A 19,265-nucleotide genomic window follows, 5' to 3' on the forward strand; every position below is an offset into this window, starting at 1 on the left:
TCATCACTCCCCATATGCTGTTGATTTCTTTCTTCAAAAGATCACTTAAGGGGCCGGCCCACTGGCGTAGTGGTTAAGGGTCGTCTGTTCTGCTTCGGTGGCCCGGGGTTTTCAGGTTTGGATCCCAGGCGTGGACCTAGACACCGCTCATCAAGTGATGCAGTGGCGGCATCCCATATACAAAATAGAGTAAGATTGGCACAGGTGTTAGCTCAGGACAATCTTCCTCAAGCAAAAAGGAGGAAGATTGGCAACAGATTTTAGGTCAGGGCCAATCTTCCTCACCAAGAAATCAAAAAAGAAAAGATCACTTGAATCTGTTTTGTTATTTACATTCCAGCTGCCACCATCCCAATTCAAGTCCTTGTTACTGAATTTTGGTGTTATCTGTTACTTTATTACCTTCTAACAGGTCTCTTGTATCAAATATTTCCCCATTTCTCCAATATTCCCACCCACACACTTAATTTTCAAACAATTCTAATCTGTTGATTACCTTTTCTACAATACCTTACCAGATCAGAAACTTTTCGTTATTCCTTATTAGCTACCTAGCAGATATCAAGTCCTAATTCGAAGACTTGGCATTCAAAGACTTCCTTAGTGTGGCCCTGATTTATCTCTTCTATTTGTGCACCAAACCAATTGCTTATTTTTCAAGTAAGTCTTGCATCTTTCTAAGTTATGCTTTTGTATATTGTTCCTTCCTTTTCATGTCTGTTTATCAAAATCTAACAATCCTCCAATTCTCTATACTTTATAAGAGCATTTCTTTTTTTTTAATCTTCTTTTTGATTAAACTTTTATTAAACTATAAAACAAATGCAAAAGAGTGCACACATCATAGCACTGCTCAGTGACTTTTCATAAAGTATCCACACTTGTGTAGCCAGGACCAAGATCAAGGAACAGAATATTACTGACACCCAGCACCCCAGTGCCCCTTCTTTTTCCCCTCCGGTCACTACAAACCTCCACACACCAACTCTCTTGTGTCCAGCTCCACTGACTCAACTTTCTGTTTGGGAATTTTGTTCATATTATGTTGTGTTAATTCGTTCTCATGGCTATGTAATATTCTATTGTATGAATATACTAAAATTTATTTGTCAATTCTACTGTTGATAAACATAAAGGTTATCTCTAGTTTTTGGTTAATATAGAATAATGCTTCTTTGAACATTTTTTTTTATTAATTTTTTGTTTATTGCAGTAACATTGGTTTGTAACATTGTGTAAATTTCAGGTATACACCATTATACTTCTATTTCTGCATAGATTACATCGTATTCACCACCCAAATACTACTTACAACCCATCACCACACACATGTGCCGAATTAACCCTTTCGCCCTCCTCCCTTCCCCCTTCCCCTCTGGTAACCACCAATCCAATCTCTTTCTCTATGTGTTTGTTTATTGTTGTTATTATCTACTACTTAATGAAGGAAATCATATGGTATTTGACCTTCTCCCTCTGACTTATTTCACTTTGCATAATACCCTCAATGTCCATCCATGTTGTCACAAATGGCTGGATTTCATCGTTTCTTATGGCTGAGTAGTATTCCATTGTGTATATATACCACATATTCTTTATCCATTCGTCCCTTGATGGGCACTTAGGTTGCTTCCAAGTCTTGGCTATTGTGAATAATGCTGCAGTGAACACAGGGGTGCATGTATCTTTATGCATTGATGTTTTCGAGTTCTTTGGATAAATACCCAGCAGTGGAATAGCTGGATCATATGGTAGTTCTATCCTTGATTTTTTGAGGAATCTCCATACTGTTTTCCATAGTGGCTGCACCTGTTTGCACTCCAACCAGCAGTGTATGAGAGTTCCCTTCTCTCCACATCCTCTCCAACACATGTTGTTTCCTGTCTTGTTAATTATAGCCATTCTGACGGACGAGAGGTGATATCTCATTGTAGTTTTGATTTGCATTTCCCTGATAGTTAATGATGTTGAACATCTTTTCATGTGGCTGTTGGCCATCTGTACATCTTCTTGGGAGAAATGTCTGTTCAGGACTTTTGCCCATTTTTTAATTGGGTTGTTAGTTTTTTTGTTGTTGAGATGCATGTGTTCTTTATATATTTTGGAGATTAACCCCATGGTTAATGGTATATGGTTTGCAAATATCTTCTCCCAATTGTTAGGTTGTCTTTTCATTTTATTGATGGTTTCCTTTGCTGTGCAGGAGCTTTTTAGTTTGATGTAGTCCCATTTGTTTATTTTTTCTATTGTTTCTCTTGCCTGGTCAGACATGGTGCTTGAAAATATGTTGCTAAGACCGATGTCAAAGAGCGTACTGCCTATGTTTTCTTCTAGAAGTTTCATAGTTTCAGGTCTTACATTCAAATCTTTAATCCATTTGGAGTTAATTTTTGTAATTTTTGTGTATGGTGTAAGGTAAGGGTCTACTTTCATTTTTTTGCATGTGGCTATCCAGTTTTCCCAACACCATTTGTTGAAGAGACTTTCTTTTCTCCATTGTATGTTCTTGGCTCCTTTGTCAAAGATTAGCTGTCCGTAGATGTGTGGGTTTATTTCTGGGCTTTCGATTCTATTCCATTGATCTGTGTGTCTGTTTTTGTGCCAGTACCATGCTGTTTTGGTTACTATAGCTTTGTAGTATATTTTGAAATCAGGGAGTGTGATACCTCCAGCTTTGTTCTTTTTTCTCAGGATTCCTTTAGCTATTCGGGGTCTTTTGTTGTTCCATATAAATTTTAGAATTCTTTGTTCTATTTCTGTGAAAAATGTTGGAACTTTGATAGGGATTGCATTGAATCTATAGATTGCTTTAGGAAGTATGGACATCTTAACTATGTTAATTCTTCGAATTGAAGAGCACGGAATATCTTTCCATTTCTTTGTGTCTTTTTCAATTTCTTTCAGCAATGTTTTATAGTTTTCGGTGTACAGATCTTTCACCTCTTTGGTTAAATTTATTCCTAGATATTTTATTCTTTTTGTTGCAATTGTAAATGGGATTGTATTCTTAATTTCTCTTTCTGCTACTTCGTTGTTAGTGTATAGAAATGCAACTTATTTTTGTATGTTGATTTTGTATCCTGCCACTTTAACGTATTCATTTATTACTTCTAAAAGTTTTCTGGTGGATTCTTTAGGGTTTTCTATATATAAAATCATGTCATCTGCAATAGTGACAGTTTCACTTCTTCCTTTCCAATTTGGATCCCTTTTATTTCTTTCTCTTGCCTGATTGCTCTGGCTAGGACTTCCAGTACTATGTTAAATAGGAGTGGTGACAGTGGGCATCCTTGTCTGGTTCTTATTCTTAGAGGGATAACTTTCAGTTTTTCACCATTGAGGATGATATTAGGTTTGTGGGTTTGTCATATATGGCCTTTATTATGTTGAGGTGCTTTCCATCTATCCCCATTTTACTCAGAGTTTTTATCATAAATGGATGCTGTATCTTGTCAAATGCTTTCTCTGCATCTATTGAGATGATCATGTGATTTTTATTCTTCATTTTATTAATGTGGTGTATCACGTTGATTGATTTGCAAATGTTGAACCATCCCTGCATACCTAAAATAAATCCCACTTGATCATGGTGTATAATCTTTTTAACGTATTGTTGTATGCGATTTGCTAGTATTTTGTTGAGGATTTTTGCATCGATGTTCATCAGTGATATTGGCCTGTAATTTTCTTTTTCTGTGTTGTCCTTGTCTGGTTTTGGTATCAGGGTAATGTCGGCTTCGTAGAATGAGTTAGGGAGCGTACCCCCCTCCTCAATTTTTTGGAATAGTTTGAGAAGGATAGGTATTAAGTCTTCTTTGAATGTTTGGTGGAATTCACCAGGGAAGCCGTCTGGTCCTGCACTTTTATTTTTGGGGAGGTTTTTAATTACTGTGTCGATTTCCTTACTGGGGATTGGTCTATGCAAATTCTCTACTTCTTCTTGATCCAGTTTTGGAAGGTTGTATGATTCTAAGAATTTATCCATTTCTTCCAGGTTGTCAAATTGGTTGGTATATAGCTTTTCATAGTATTCTCTTATAATCTTTTGTATTTCTAAGGTGTCTGTTGTAATTTCTCCTCTTTCATTTCTAGTTTTACTTATTTGTGCCTTCTCTCTTTTTTTCTTGGTGAGTCTAGCTACAGGTTTGTCAGTTTTGTTGATCTTTTCAAAGAACCAGCTCTTGGTTTTATTAATTTTTTCTATTTTTTTTTTAGTCTCTATTTCATTTATTTCTGCTCTGATTTTTATTATTTCCCTTCTTCTACTGATTTTGGGCTTTGTTTGTTCTTCTTTTTCCAGTTCCTTTAGGTGCATGGTTAGATTGTTTATTTGAGATTTTTCTTGTTTGTTGAGATAGGCCTGTATTGCTATAACCTTCCCTGTTAGAACCGCTTTTGCTGTATCCCATAAATTCTGGCATGTCGTATTTTCATTTTCATTTGTCTCCAGGTATTTTTTGATTTCTCCTTTGATTTCTTCATTGACCCAGTCGTTGTTCAGTAGCATTTTGTTTAATCTCCACGTACTTGTGGCTTTTCTGATTTTCTTCCTATAGTTGATTTCCAGTTTCATACCGTTGTGGTCAGAAAAGATGCTTGGTATTATTTCAATCTTCTTAAATTTATGGAGACTCGTTTTTTGGCCTAATGTGTGATCAATCCTGGAGAATGTTCCAAGTGGATTTGAAAAGAACGTGTATTCTTCGGTTTTTGGATGGAATGCTTATAAGAGCATTTCTTTATTATCAAATAGAACAGCTACTGAACACTCATAACCCTTTGTTTATGTCACTAAATTTGCACTTACCACAAACTTCATATTGTTGTTTTTTTTTGTTTTTTTTTTTACCTGCTACACTGGATTATAGCTATTTGTTTGCAGAGACCCTGCTTTATAAATCTTTGTGTCTGTGACTCACAAGTAAATATCATACACCTGAAGTGCTCAAAGTATTTGTGATATTTCATTAACATTTAGATATTACAGGATTCTTTAAGGTACAAATGACTCAGTGTTCCAAATACTCCAGTCTTTTGTTACAATAGCCTCAATCCAAGCCTGAGGTCACTTTATTTTGAGACTCCTCTGCCCTTTTACATTAACTTTATCATTGTTTAATTGTTTGAATTAGTGTTGAATATTTCAAAAATCTTGATTTCTGATAACATGACATTGATTAAATATGTTCATGTGTATCGTTAATAGGTATTAATATAATTCTATGTTGATGGCATTAGACAAGAGATTGTGGAGGAACACATTGTATTTTATGTAATTTGAAAATTACCTAATGATGACTAGAACATCTAATACAACTAACCAGTGGTTTATCTTAATTTTGTGGTATTTAGTTGTCTTTATTTTTGTACATTTTGAATTGATGAGTAGATATTCCTGAGAAAGTCTATTGATAATAAATAGCAAGTATATGTTCTAAGTTTATGCCCAAGAAAGATTCCCTCAGACTCTTTGAGGTATTTTGCTAATATGCATTCATTTTAAATGTCTTATTGGTGCCATGGTATCATTTATCTTTGCTAAACTATAGCGATGTCTTCTCTGTTAATTTTTTCTTGTGGTGTTTTACCTTAGGGTTTTTTTTTTTGCCCCCAAGCTTCCTGTCCTTTCCAAAGCAGTCAAAATTGCTGACTTCAGAAACCAAAGAAGACAAGTATTTTGCAGAATTATTTAGTGGCAAGTAATCTTTACCTCTAAAATATAGTTTTTAGTTTTCAAAAGAAGATCATCGAAAGTATAACAAGTCACAGCATCTTAGTGCAACTGTTTCTAATTTGCATGTTACTTTCTTAAAATTTAGGGTATATGGTAACATTTATTCTTAAGGCAAATAAATATTAATTTATTATAATGTAACCTGTTTTGGAGGAAAGGCTTTAAACTTTTTGAGAATGTAAGTAAAAAGTAAGAAGACTCTCTAGGATCCTCTGATCTCGGCCCTCAAAGTTTCGGGGATCATAGATTCTCCCACTACAAGAGAACAACCATCTAGATTTAGGTCAAGCTCAATTTAAATCGTGCTTCTTATTCTCTCATGGAGACTGCAAGTTTGGATTCAGAATGGCCTTCTGAGGTATCTGAGACTGTCATCAACTACCTTATAAAAGTAAAGTAAACAGAAAATTGTAAAAGTTAAGATATTTTAAAATAAATTAAAATTAAATTATGGGCAATTTTATTGTTGTTCAGGTTTTTCCTTCTACTGTTCTTTTTGTGTGGAAAATTCTTTGCTATATTTTTTATTCATTCATTTTTTTATTCATTTTCCCCCTATATAGCTACTTTTGTTCTAGTTCTAAGTCATGTGCATTGAGTTTTATCTCCAGAGAAATGCACAAGGGCACTGAATGGGGCAGCATTTCTCAGTTCACTTTGTTAGGCACTCCCTGTTTCACTACCTTTTTAATCCCTGCCCACTCCCCCCTCCCGAAATGCAGAATCCAGCATTTTTCTGAAATTTTTTTCTTCCCTCCTTCAAAACAAATGCACTAATACAATATTTGAATAATACAAGCTCTGTCTTGACTACTTCCTCCAGGCAGATTTTTCAAACGAGGAAGTTACCAGCATTCTTTTTAACTGGAGGCATTCTTAAGGTGCAAGATGTTTAAAGGTCTGTGTCTTTCAAAAAATCTGCACAGTGTAAAGATGGCAAGACATCTTGAGGACTAAAAAGGATATTGATTTGGTCCCCTCCCACCAAGCCCATCTAGTTATTATAGATTTTTATAAATTTGTTTTATTTACCCCATTAATTCTCTTTAGTTTTATGTGGTCTTACTAGCAGATTAGAAGTTCAGGGGAAAAGAAGGATGAATAACCCATATTTGACTACCTTTTGCCCCCCTGTTAATGCATGACCCCTGCAAAGCCTCCTCCTTAATTATATATATTTTAGGGAGTCCACAGGAGTTGTCACATGTGTTCATAAACAAGTCCAATCATTTACTAATGGCCATTGGCCATTTTCTTCTCACTTGCCTCACCCACTACTTGCTAGGCTTGCTCCATCTACTGATTATTGCTGCTGTTTCTCCAGGTGGTATAGATTACTCCTTGGCCACCATGTCTACTTTTGCCCCATTTTGTCTGAATACCACCACTCTTGTTGAGTATATTTATCCAAAGGGCTACCAGTCCTGCTTACTTTCTGCTGGGTACCACCCCCTATGGTTACTTCACCACCCTTATACCAGATGTTCTCTGTGGGGCCACAAAGGGGTCCTTGTAAAGTAGAATCTCTCTCTCTCCCTTTTGTCCTGTACTTTTTAGTGGGAAACTAGAACAGTGTTGTTTGTATATCAGAGCATTTTGAGAAATAGCTTGTACATTTTTCTCAATCCTCCCTCCCCCCATTGGAACCAGATGTGAATCCTTGGGTGCTGAGCTGGAAGACAAGTCCAGATCATAGACTCTACACTGTACTGTTCTCAGAATTTCCCCTTATGTCCAAATGCAAAGGATCAAGGGCTTTGATCCACAGACCTCATTTTGCTTATTTTCCCCCAAACTCTGTAATTTCTGAGTAGTTTAGGACTTTCAAATTTAGTAAGATATGGGCAGTGGACCTATTGGTCTTCATGTTAAAAGCATTCCTGTCTCTTAGAAACAGCCAATGTGGATTACAAAGAAAACTATACTCCACTCTCCATTTCTGTTTTCCGGGGAAAGTTTTGAGAAATTCTTTATTAGTGAATTGACTTAAACTGAAAAACAGAATTTCAAGTGCAGTCTTCTTTTGAGAGAGAGATATATATATATATGTAAAGATGTGGTTCTTTTGGTATCAGCTATAAAATGTTATCTATATTTACTTTGCCTGATAAAACGTTTTTATGTAGCTGCTAACAGCTAACCTTCAGCCTTGTCTTTGCCCAAATTGTCATAATTTTAATATTGGTATCTGAGTAAACACTAAATGGAGGAATGTGAGTTTTTATTTTCTAGTATAGTCTAGAAGTTGTGACTTTTGATTCTCAATATCAGAGAAAGTATGCACCTGTTTCATCACATCTTTTCTTGCCTATTCCCAGTGAAATATTAATCTATTTGCATGTCCTAATTCAAATAGTTCCTCTTGTATAGTAACTTCTCCACATACAGATGTTTTTCCTTCATAAAACCCCTATTGTATGTGGTACTTATTCTTTCATTTCACCTTGTAAAATTACTGTATAAATTGAGAGACCATATTTAATACTTCTTTTGCTTTTCCATATAAATTTGCATGGTGCTAGACATATTGAGTAATAGTAGCAGCAGCGACAACAATGGCAATAATAAGGTAATTGAATAAAGGCATCCTCAAAACAGTCCTGAGGTGGGTACTTTATTATACCCATTTTATACCTGGGGGAACTTAGAGAAGTTAAGTAATCTGTCCAAGTTAGCTAGTAAGCTGAGAAGTTAAAATAAGAAACCAGGCAGTTAAGAGTCTAGAATTCACAGATTAAGCTTAATAAATGCAAAATAAATATATATTTAATTTATTAACTGATTCTTTAAACAAACATTCCAGACTTCATCCATCCAAATGAGAAGGGTGCAGTTTGCATATTCTAATGCAGTAAGTATTTTAGTTTTAAAAAAAGAATAACTATAAAGTAATAATTCTGAAGTAAGCCTCATAAAACTAACTGAAAGCAAATTCCAAAGAACATGGCTTTAGAAATATTTTGAGTAATGGCAGCCTCACTAGAGTCCCTCCCAAGATGACAACTCTGAAAGATAATACTCAATTGAATTGAAAAATTCATAATTAGCTTAATATCCCTTTTTCTATGCTGCCTGCTAATAAGGAACTGTGTCCTCTTTTCGTAGTGATGGAGTCCACAAGCTCTCCTACCCGATACTGTATACAGTGGCAGCCAGCTTCTGGTTAGAGCAGGGCAGAGCTGGGAATTGAAGGATCCTTTGTTTCATCTCTAACCTTTGAAGGCACTTTAGTGCAAGGAAGAAAGTGAATTCAGATTAATCCAAAATTTACTATTATTATTATAGCCTGTTTTCTTGCTACCCTTTTCAACTTCATTTTTCTATCACTTTCCACCAAGCATCACAGTCAGCCGCCATCCCTGGGACATGCCATCCTTTTACTCAAACTACTGCATACTCTCTCTCTGACACCTATGTATAGCCCAGAACAGTAGAACGCTATGGTTGTGAGCACAGACCCTGGAGCCAGTGTGCTTAGATTCAAAGCCTGCCTCCCCTACCTGCTGGCTATCTGACCTCTCTGTGCTTCAGTTTCCTCATTATAGAAGTAATGATGGTACTATTTCAAAGAGTGGCTATGAGGATTAAATGAGTTAATGCATATAAAATGTTTAGAACAATGCTTGTCACAAGGTAATATTGAGTATTATCTGCTGTTATCACTATTATCGTTTTCATCATCATCATTCAGCTAGTGAAATCTTCTGCTTCTTTGAGGTCCTGCTAACATTTCACAACTTCTCTGTAGCTTTCTCAGAGCCTTGCTGTTTGAGGCAGGCTCGGGCCCTTCTTTTATGCTGCCACATTGTTCACTTTGCCATTTCAGTAATTAGCATACTGTGACTTGTCAGTTGAACATGCGTCTGTTTCTTGATGATTGTAAGTACATTGAGTTCAAATGTAAAGGTGAAGGAAGGAACAAAGAAGTTTGTACTAAGTCTAAAATTATTTTGGATTATCACCTACATGAATAGTATAGGAAATATTTTCAGTCACTCCTAATGTTAAAGAAGCTAAGGGTTAAAAAAAAAAAAAAAAAAGGGCCGGCCCCGTGGCTTAGCGGTTAAGTGCACGCGCTCTGATGCTGGCGGCCTGGGTTCGGATCCCAGGCGCGCACCGACGCACCACTTCTCCAGCCATGCTGAGGCCGAGTCCCACATACAGCAACTAGAAGGGTGTGCAACTATGATGTACAACTATCTACTGGGGCTTTGGGGGGGTAAATAAATAAATAAACTTTAAAAAAAAAAAAAAAAGAAGCTAAGGGTTTTTCCTCTATCTAAAAGATGTCTTAAAATATGTTTCAAGCTTCTTTTGTTATTCAGAAGTTTATTGGAAAGAACAATTCTTTTATGATCTCTATAAAGAAAATGTCAATAGTTTACTTTACGTATTGCTAATATATAGTAAAATATACATATAGTATAGTACTATCTATATTTCCAAGGAAACATTTGAAAGCTATATGAATTCCTTTCAAATGTTTGTAAACTGTTGATTTTTTTTCTGATTCAGATTGGTCTTCTCTCAATCAGTCCAAATTGATGAGGTTCTACTTGATAAAAAAATATCAGTAATATCCATTACTAGCCCGTGCTATTAAAACTGAGAGGAAATACAGGATGTACATTTTTGTTATCTTGGTTTTTTTTTCAATGCAAGTTAGAGTAGAATATCTGGATCTGTCATGACATGCAGATTAACAAACTAATGTGAATGCTAATGTGGTTTCACACAGTTTGCTTCTAAGTAAATGGGTTTCTTATAATAGTAACTATATACCATTTACCCTGCAAATTCCACTTTAATTAGCCTGTTTGTATGTGGGAGATTGTAAATATTTGCTTACTATATTAAAAATATACCACAAAATTTGTTTGTACTTAATAATTACCTAACAGATGTTTGTTTTCGTTAAAAATGTTTTTTAAAATGCTTAAATACTAAATAATTTTAAATATACTCAGAGCCTTAAAAGCCGAAAATATGTTATTGAAAACCCAAATATGTATATTCTTCTTACCACATTTCCCAATGTGATGACATATCAAATCTAGGAAAAGAAGTGTATTTTTCCTTTTTCTAGAGTTTATTTCTGGATGGTTAACCAAAGATACATTAAAGTGTGTTTATTCTAATGAACCATATCTCAAATATCAGTAGTGACAGATGATTCTTTCTATTATTTCTAAGGGATCTTGGTTTTATTGACAATAGAAGATAATTAATTGGCACCTTTTTTTAATTATTTTTTAAACAGGACAGAGATTTTTTTCTGCCGTCAGATGTCTTTCTGCTTGACTGAACTGCACCTGTGGTCTTTGAAGAATACCTTACACATTGGGGGTAAATGAGCTCTGGATTAATTTCAATGTTTTTCAAATATAAGTTACAACATTATAAATAAGTACTAGCAAAAGTTAGAGCCTGGATTCTCCAACTGGAGTTGCATTATTTTCTTTATACTTAATGAAAAATTGGCTAATAAAAAATAATTCCTTTTAGCTACTCTGATTAACTTACTTTTTTCAGCTTGAGTTAGAGTTTCTGTTGTGAACATTAATTTTATTGGCATAATATTTGTTTCTTCTTAAGATACATACATGTTCAGTTTTTTCCTAAGATTGTTCATAACTGATTTATATTTATAAATATTTGCAGGCTAGCTAATGGTAAAGGCATTTCTATTTGATATTAAAATGATATTTGAAACATACAGCTAAGATGTACAATTAATTACATTCATGTTCTTTGCATTTCACATTTTGTGGAAAGCAGAGTAATGTAAGTGTGTTTTAACAATGCTTATTAGTATTATAGGATAAAGTATATCATTAGGAAACATCTTTTAAAAAATCTTTTCCTTTTTGATTATCCAAAGCAACTCTTGCATTTAGGAGACGTTTTATTTATACGCCTTTAGCATCATTACTAAGAAAATTGTTTACCTTGCAAAATATTGTTTCTTTATATCAAATACATAATTACAGATGAATGTTATAATTTCATTAAATTTACCTTGCTTAAAATGTGTAAGGATAGAACTTCCAGTTAAACACATTTTCTTCCTCCCCAAATTCTTCTAAAACGAGAGTAAATGAATTAAAATAAAGGCGGCATAAACCCACAAGGACTAGGAGAATAGGAGAAGAGACAATTACAGTTTGACAATTTTTGGAAGATAGAAAGGATGCAGGAATTAGCAAAGCTTAAAAATCTGAATGTCAAGTGTCTACAGAGGAGAATTCCAATGACAGCCAATTTGTGTCTCAAAACTATAGAAAGATAAAGAAATTTGAGGAACCAGATACTGCAGAAGAAGGGGATGAGACATGAAAGTGATAACAAAGAGACTTGAAAGTCTGCTTAAGTAGTGAGACACCTCTCATACTGTGGAAATATTTAATTAGGGAGGCTCTAAACTTGGACATCAGCCCTAGTGGAAGAAGACAGGAGAGAGGTGCTGAACTGAAAACAGATGGAGTGAAAGCCTAAACTGATGGGTGACGTCCTCCTAATCCCACTTGGTTCTGAGAATGACGCAACCAGTTGTACACTTTCCAAGAAAGAAGGGCTTGAGGGAGTCCTCTCTGAGTGACTGCATGGCCCCAGAGAGACCTTTCTACATTGACATTTGAGGGAATGCTCTAGTGAAACACCTTGTCCCTGGCTGATCACCACTTGGCAAGCCCTATTCATGTACACAGAGATGCTTCTAATCAGCTTTCTCGTGCTTACTTTTAAATATGAACAACAAGAAACAAAATACAGAAGCTTCGGGAAACACTGGAAAGTTCTACTAATCTCTAGGAAATTAAAAATATGTAGCAGAAAAAATTTTAAAATCAAAGGAGTGAAAGAAATTCTCTCAGAAAATAGGAAAAAAAATACAAAGAAAGAGGGATTATTTCATTGCTTGTGAAAGTATAAATTGGTCCAACCACTTTAGGAAACAATTTGGTATTATCTAGTATAGTTGAAGATATATGTCACCTATTGACCAATAATTCGACTCTATTAGGTATATGGCCTTACGAAAGCCCTGACACTTGTGCATCAGGAGACATGTACAAAAGTGTTTATAATAGTACCATTTGTAATGCAGAAAACTAGAAATAACCCACATGTCAATCAGCAGGAGAATGGGTAAATTTATGCAACAGAGAAAGTGAATAATTATAGCTACATGCAACAGCATAGATGAATGTCAGGAACGTAATATTGTGCAAAAAAATAAAAAAGTAAGTTGCAGAAGAGTACATACAGTATGATTGTATTTAGAAGTTCAAAAACAACAGGCAAAATTAAATAATGTATTGTTTCAGGAGACAAGCATATGTGATAATACTATAAGAAAAATTAGGATTAAAAACACAAAATTTTATTATAGCTCTGAGAGGGGAAGAAGTAGAATGGAAATAGGAAAGGGCTCACAAGAGTCTTAAAAGGAATGTTTTTTTTCTTAGATTTGCTGGGTTTTGTATGTTTTTAATCTTATATTCTTTTGTATTTTATTTTTTAACGGTACATATAGTCTTTTGTATTTAATTATACAATTGATTTAATTAAATTAAATTGATTAAATTAAATAATTAAAATGATTTTAGAAAGCTTCAACAGTATTTTTAGTATAACACTATTATTTAATAATAAATATACATACAGAAAAAACTCTTAAGAAGAGACAACAAAATGTTATTAGTAGCTGTCTCTGAAGAATGGAAATATGGGACATTTAACTTTTTTGCTTTTCTTATTTTCCAAATTTTATACAATGAACATATATTATTTTTATAATCAAGAAAACATAATTATGTTGAAATATACATACAAATGAAATGAATGCTGTGACAAAAGACAAGGATAATAAATAGGAAAGATAAGAATATTAGAGTTTTGGGGCTGGCCGGATGGCACAAGTGGTTAAGTGGGCACGCTCCGCTGTGGCGGCCCGGGGTTTGCCGGTTCAGATCCCAGGCACGCACCAGCGCACTGCTTGTCAAACCATGCTGTGGCGGCGTCCCATAAATAGTGGAGGAAGATGGGCATGGATGTTAGCCCAGGGCCAGTCTTTCTCAGCAAAAAGAGGAGGATTGGCAGATGTTAGCTCAGGGCCAATCTTTCTCACACACACACAAAAAAGAATATTAGAGTCTCAACCTAGGAACTCTACATTCAACTAATAATTTCAGGAAAAGTAGCAAAGAGGAGGGGAGGAAATTATCAAAGAAATATTTTTAAAAATTTTCCTAGAACTAAGAAAGTGAGTGCGTAGATGGAAAGGACCCATAAGTACCCTACACAGTGAATGAAAGACCTGTATCAAGGCACATCATTGTATAATTTCAGAACACTGAGGATAAAGAAAAAATCCAGAGACCTTATAGCAAAAAAGAAAAAACAGGTCACATACAAAGGGTTGGAATTCAGATTGTCCTTGGCCATTTTAACACCAGTAGTGGAAGCTCTGAGACAATGGAACAATGTCTTCAAAATTCAGAGGAAAATTATTTCCAACTTAGTATTCTCTTCCCAGCCAGCTAGTCAATCAATTGCAAGAAGAAAATACATTTTCAGCTGTGTAAATTCTCACCAAATTTACCGTTCTTTTCTCAGTCAGCTACCAGAGCATTATTTGTCCTGCCAAACAAGGAACTTAAACTAAGACAGAGGAAGATACCCCTCTCCAGTCAGGAGAAGATAGAGAGGATGCACAGGACAGTGTCTGGGCATCAGACCTAGAAGTTAGCCAATCCAGACTGGATCGGGATCGGGAGTTCCCATGAGGGATATTGCCAATAAAAAAATTTTACTGATTGGTCACCTGATATTGGAGATTAATTAGTGTTATATATTTTTTTAAGCAAATAAAAAACAAGGAAATTTTTAACTTTAGGGAAGTTGTATAAGAAAGGAAATGCAATCACAGTGTCCCCCATGGTTGGGTTGTGAATAATACTTATATATTCATAACTTTGTAAGCACCGACAACCAAAAATTGTGCTTTAATTATGTTGGGAGGTTGGGAAAGAGTGTCTGGAGATGGGGAGGGGCACACAGCAGTAAAAGATAACTGAATTCTCAATTTCTGTGGTGGATAGGCAATAGATAATATCTAAAACTGAAGAATCAAGAAATAATAGGACTAACAATAGGACTAGGGACATATTTATAAATATGGAGGTATATATAAGAAATAGCTAAGGATTGAAAATAATCTCTAGGGACAGGTAATGAGGGCTAGAAGATATACAGTATGGCACTGTTGCTTATGTTGAAAGCCTTTAAAAACCTGAATTTTTAAAGCCTTGCAGATGTTTGAATTAGATATTTAAAAAAGAAAGATTGAAAACCAAAAGTAACAATCCTTTTATACCCCCAAAGACATTGGTAACATCATAATTAGTGATATTCTTCTAGAAAGCTCAAATTGGTGTCAATGCAAATATTCTTTAAAAAGAAGTGTGAAGATACATTCGATCACCTACAGATAGGTATAATTTTCTTAAAGAAGGAAAAAGTGGGATTTGAAGCGATTAAGGTCCTTATTTGTGTTATATTTTCTGTTTCTTGTGCTGAAAAAACAACAGTGATTCAGTGATTAATGCCTTAGTCAATATACATTTCTGAAAATTTAAATCTTAATGAAAATGTGCTATTAGCTATTTTGACACTCTCCAGAAACAATGATTTATAGAGTGAAATATTTTATTATTAATTACTAGTATTTATTCTTATTAATGAAGCCACCAGAATTGTTTTATGGTCGGAATCTTAAATTGAAGTATTTTCTTCTCTGATCATAATTGCCTGTTTTGTCATCTCTCTTATTCCCTTCTCTCATATATCTAGGTTTTATGCTTCTTTGAGATCATCAATTGCTTAATCCCTTCCTTTCCTTCTAGCCCATTATTCCCCTCTTCATTTATCTTCCTACCCAGCGTGGACCGCATGGTTAGAAAAATGATCAATTCTATCTTGATTCCCTTATACCCCTAGTCTTCTGTTACATACCTAGGAAATTCCTTGTCTACCACTCCATCTGTCCTGAAGTCCTCTGTCCCTGCTCCTCCTATTCAGAGACAGTGAGTGGTTTTTAGAGAAGAATCCCATAGTGGTGCACAATGGCCCCAGCGGGCAGTAAGGTCTTTAGCCCTAAATGGATCTTCAGCAGAGCCTTTACATTCTCTGCTGGGAACGTTCTTCTCTTTGAACTCATATGAAATCCTACCTCTTCTTTAGGGCTCAGCTTTAATAAGTCACCTAGAGAAGCCTTCTCTGCCCTCTAGACTAAGTTAGTAACCCTGATACATGCTCTCATTATGCTTGACATTTAAAGTATTATTTTAAATTGAGGCGTAATTGATATATTATATTAGTTTCAGGTCTACAGCATAATGATTCAATAAGTCTAGTTAACATCCATCACCATACAATAGTTACAAATTTTTTTTCTTGTGATGAGAACTTTTTAGATTTACTCTCTTAGCAACTTTCAAACATGCAATACAGTATTGTTAACTCTAGTCACCATGCTGTACATTATATCTTCATGACTTATTTATTTTATAACTGGAAGTTTGTACCTTTTGACCCCCTTCACCCATTTCACCTACCCCCCTTGCCTCTGGCAACCACCACTCTGTTCTCTGTATTTATGAGCTTGGTTTTTTTGTTGTTGTTTTTTTAATATTCCACATATAAGTGAGATTATACAATATTTATCTTTCTCTTTCTGACTTATTTCACTCAGCATAATGCCCTCAAGGTCCATCCATGTTGTCGCAAATGGCAAGATTTCCTTCTTTCATATGGCTGAATATTCCATTGTTTATATATATCACATCTTCCTTATCCATTCATCCATCGATGGACAGTTAAGTTGTTTCCATATCTTGGCTATTGTAAATAATGCAGTGAACATGGGGTTGCATATATCTTTTCAAGTTAGTGTTTTCATTTACTTTAGGTAAATACCCACAAGTGGAATTGCTGGATCATGTAGTAGTTCTATTTTTAATTTTTTGAGGAACCTTTCATAGTGGCTGTACCAATTTACAGTCCCACCAATAGTGTACAAGGGTTCCCTTTTCTCCACATCGTTACCAGCACTTGTTATTTCTTGTCTTTGATAATAGCTGTTCTAATTTGAAATAATCACAAACTTATAGAAAACCTGTCAGTACAGAGAATTTTTTTTCTTGAATGATTGAAGAGTAAGTTGCAGACCTGATGCCTCACCATCTCCAAATACATTAGTGTGTATTTCCTGTAGAAAGGATGTTGTCCCACGTTTCTACTATATAACCATCAAAATCAGGAAATTAACAATGATAATAGTACTACCATCTAGTACTCAGTTTCACCAATTGTCCCACAAATGTCCTTTTTTAGCAAAGAGATCTTGTTCAGGATCATATGTTGCATTTATTCTTCATGTCTCTTTAGTCTCTTTCATTCTGAAACAAATCCTCATCCTTTTAATTTTAATTTTTTTTTAACTTTTGTGACCTTAACACTTTTGAATATTTTATGCCAGTTATTTTATAGAATGTCCCTACATTTGGATATGTTTGAAGTTTCCTCACAATTAGGTTCACATTATGCATTTTTGGTGGGAATATCCCAGAAGTGATGCTGTGTTCTCAAAGCACCCTATCAGTTGGTACACAATTTCAATTTGTGCCTTTACTGATGATGTTCATGATTACTTGACTAAGGTGGTGTTGGCTAGGCTTCTCCTCTGCGAAGTTGCTTTCTCCTTTGGAATTAATTAGTATTTTGTAGAGAGGGACCTTGAAATTTTGTAAATATCCTGTTCCTCATTAAACTTTAAATATATTTATTATTTATTTTATCGCTATAGACTCAGGTTTCCTATTTTATTCAATGATTTTAATCCATTACTATCATGATCAATTTTGGTGTTTAAATTGTCCCCGATGTGGCCAGTGGGACCCCTTTTGAGCTGGCTTCTGTGTCTTTGTGTTGTGTCTCCATCAGTATTTGAGCATTTCCATTCTTTCTAGCGCAACAACAGATCTTCCAGGCTCTTATTAACTTTCCCTTTCCTAGCCCTGCAATCAGCCACTTCTCTAAAGAGCTTGGTTCCTTTTAGAGGAGAACGGTATCTAAAAGCCAAGATGTGCTTTAGGTGTGCTCATTGCTATTGGAGTATCATTGCTCCCAGGCCTTCTCAGTGGGCAGAGCTTAGGGGATGTATGTATATAGCCACATTTGTTTCTGTATCTATCTCTATATATTGAAAACCATGAGTTCACACTGGTACCTTCAATTCTAATCTACCACCACAGGGTTCATTCTAATTTTCTCCCTTTCTATATTTGTACTTCTATTCTCAGACAGTGGGGGAGCTGGGCCTCCCATATCTTTGATTTATTTACTTACTTAATCAATCACCCTGTATATCATCAGTCTCCTGTCTTTGTGTCCACTCCCTCCCCTGTGTGGATGCCTTTCTCACCCCATAAGAGTGTAAGTTCTAACATACCACATTAGGCTGCCTCCATATGTGGATGTTCTCCTCACCATGTTCAGCCTCTAACACCCCACACCAGGCCATTGCCCTGTGTGAATGTCCTTCTCACCCTGCTAGGGTTCTGACACACCATGTCAGGCCGACTGTCTGCATGGACACCTTCCTCATTCACCTTAGGGTCTGACACCCACACTGGGTAGGTCTCCTTATGTAGATGCGCTTCTTGTCCTGCTTGGGTTTTGACAGCCCCAGTCTGGGCCAGATGCAGTAAGTCAGACTTGTGCACAGAATTTAGGGCCCCTTATGATCTTCATAATTCTATTCTAGAGTTGTAAATATCTGGTTGCATAGAATGATGGAATATTATAATAGAGGGTATTGCCTGTGTGCATAATGCCTATGGTTCTTGGATTTTAAAAACAACCTTTTTTTTGAAGTGTAACATATGTATTGAAGAGTATAAAGATTATAAGGATATGTTTGGAACTATCAAAAAGTGAACACACCCATAAAATCATCACCCAAGTCAAGAAATAAAATGTCAGTACCCTAGGACCTTTCTCAGTCACTCCTTATCAGATATTTTCAATCTAACCAATAGAAATAAACTGCATTCTTTAAAATTACATATACCAATTAATGGCATGATGAATAAAATAGAGCTTCAATAAGTACATGATTGACTATTTTTAAAAAATATATTTGAGGGGCTGACCCGGTGGCATAGTGGTTAAGTTTGCGAGCTCTGCTTCAGTGGCCTGGGGTTTGCAGGTTCAGATCCCGAGTGCAGACCTACGCACCACTTATCAAGCCATGATGTGGCAGGCGTCCCACATATAAAGTAGAGGAAGATGGGCATGGATATTAGCCCAGGGCCATTCTTCCTTGGCAAAAAGAGGAGGATTGGTAACAGATGTTAGCTCAGGGCTAATCTTCCTCACCAAAAAAAAAAATATATATATATATATTTGAAAAGTTAGTTACAGCTGTAATACTTTTTTTAAGTTTTCATCATTCAGTTTGAGAAAGTTT

At 35.3% G+C, this 19,265-nt stretch overlaps 1 protein-coding gene across 10 annotated transcripts in view; it reads left to right on the top strand.

Moving 5' to 3' along the window:
- WDPCP (WD repeat containing planar cell polarity effector) overlaps nucleotides 1-19,265 on the top strand; it is a 381,979-nt gene that overhangs the window by 84,804 nt on the left and 277,910 nt on the right. For all 10 annotated transcript variants that reach the window (XM_058551107.1, XM_058551115.1, XM_058551116.1 and 7 more), the window contains one exon: nucleotides 10,995-11,080. In XM_058551107.1, coding sequence (XP_058407090.1) covers nucleotides 10,995-11,080 — 86 coding nt within the window. The remainder of the gene's footprint in view (nucleotides 1-10,994; nucleotides 11,081-19,265) is intronic.

This window comes from Diceros bicornis, chromosome 12 (genome assembly GCF_020826845.1).
Source record: "Diceros bicornis minor isolate mBicDic1 chromosome 12, mDicBic1.mat.cur, whole genome shotgun sequence".
NCBI classification, from domain to species: domain Eukaryota; kingdom Metazoa; phylum Chordata; class Mammalia; order Perissodactyla; family Rhinocerotidae; genus Diceros; species Diceros bicornis.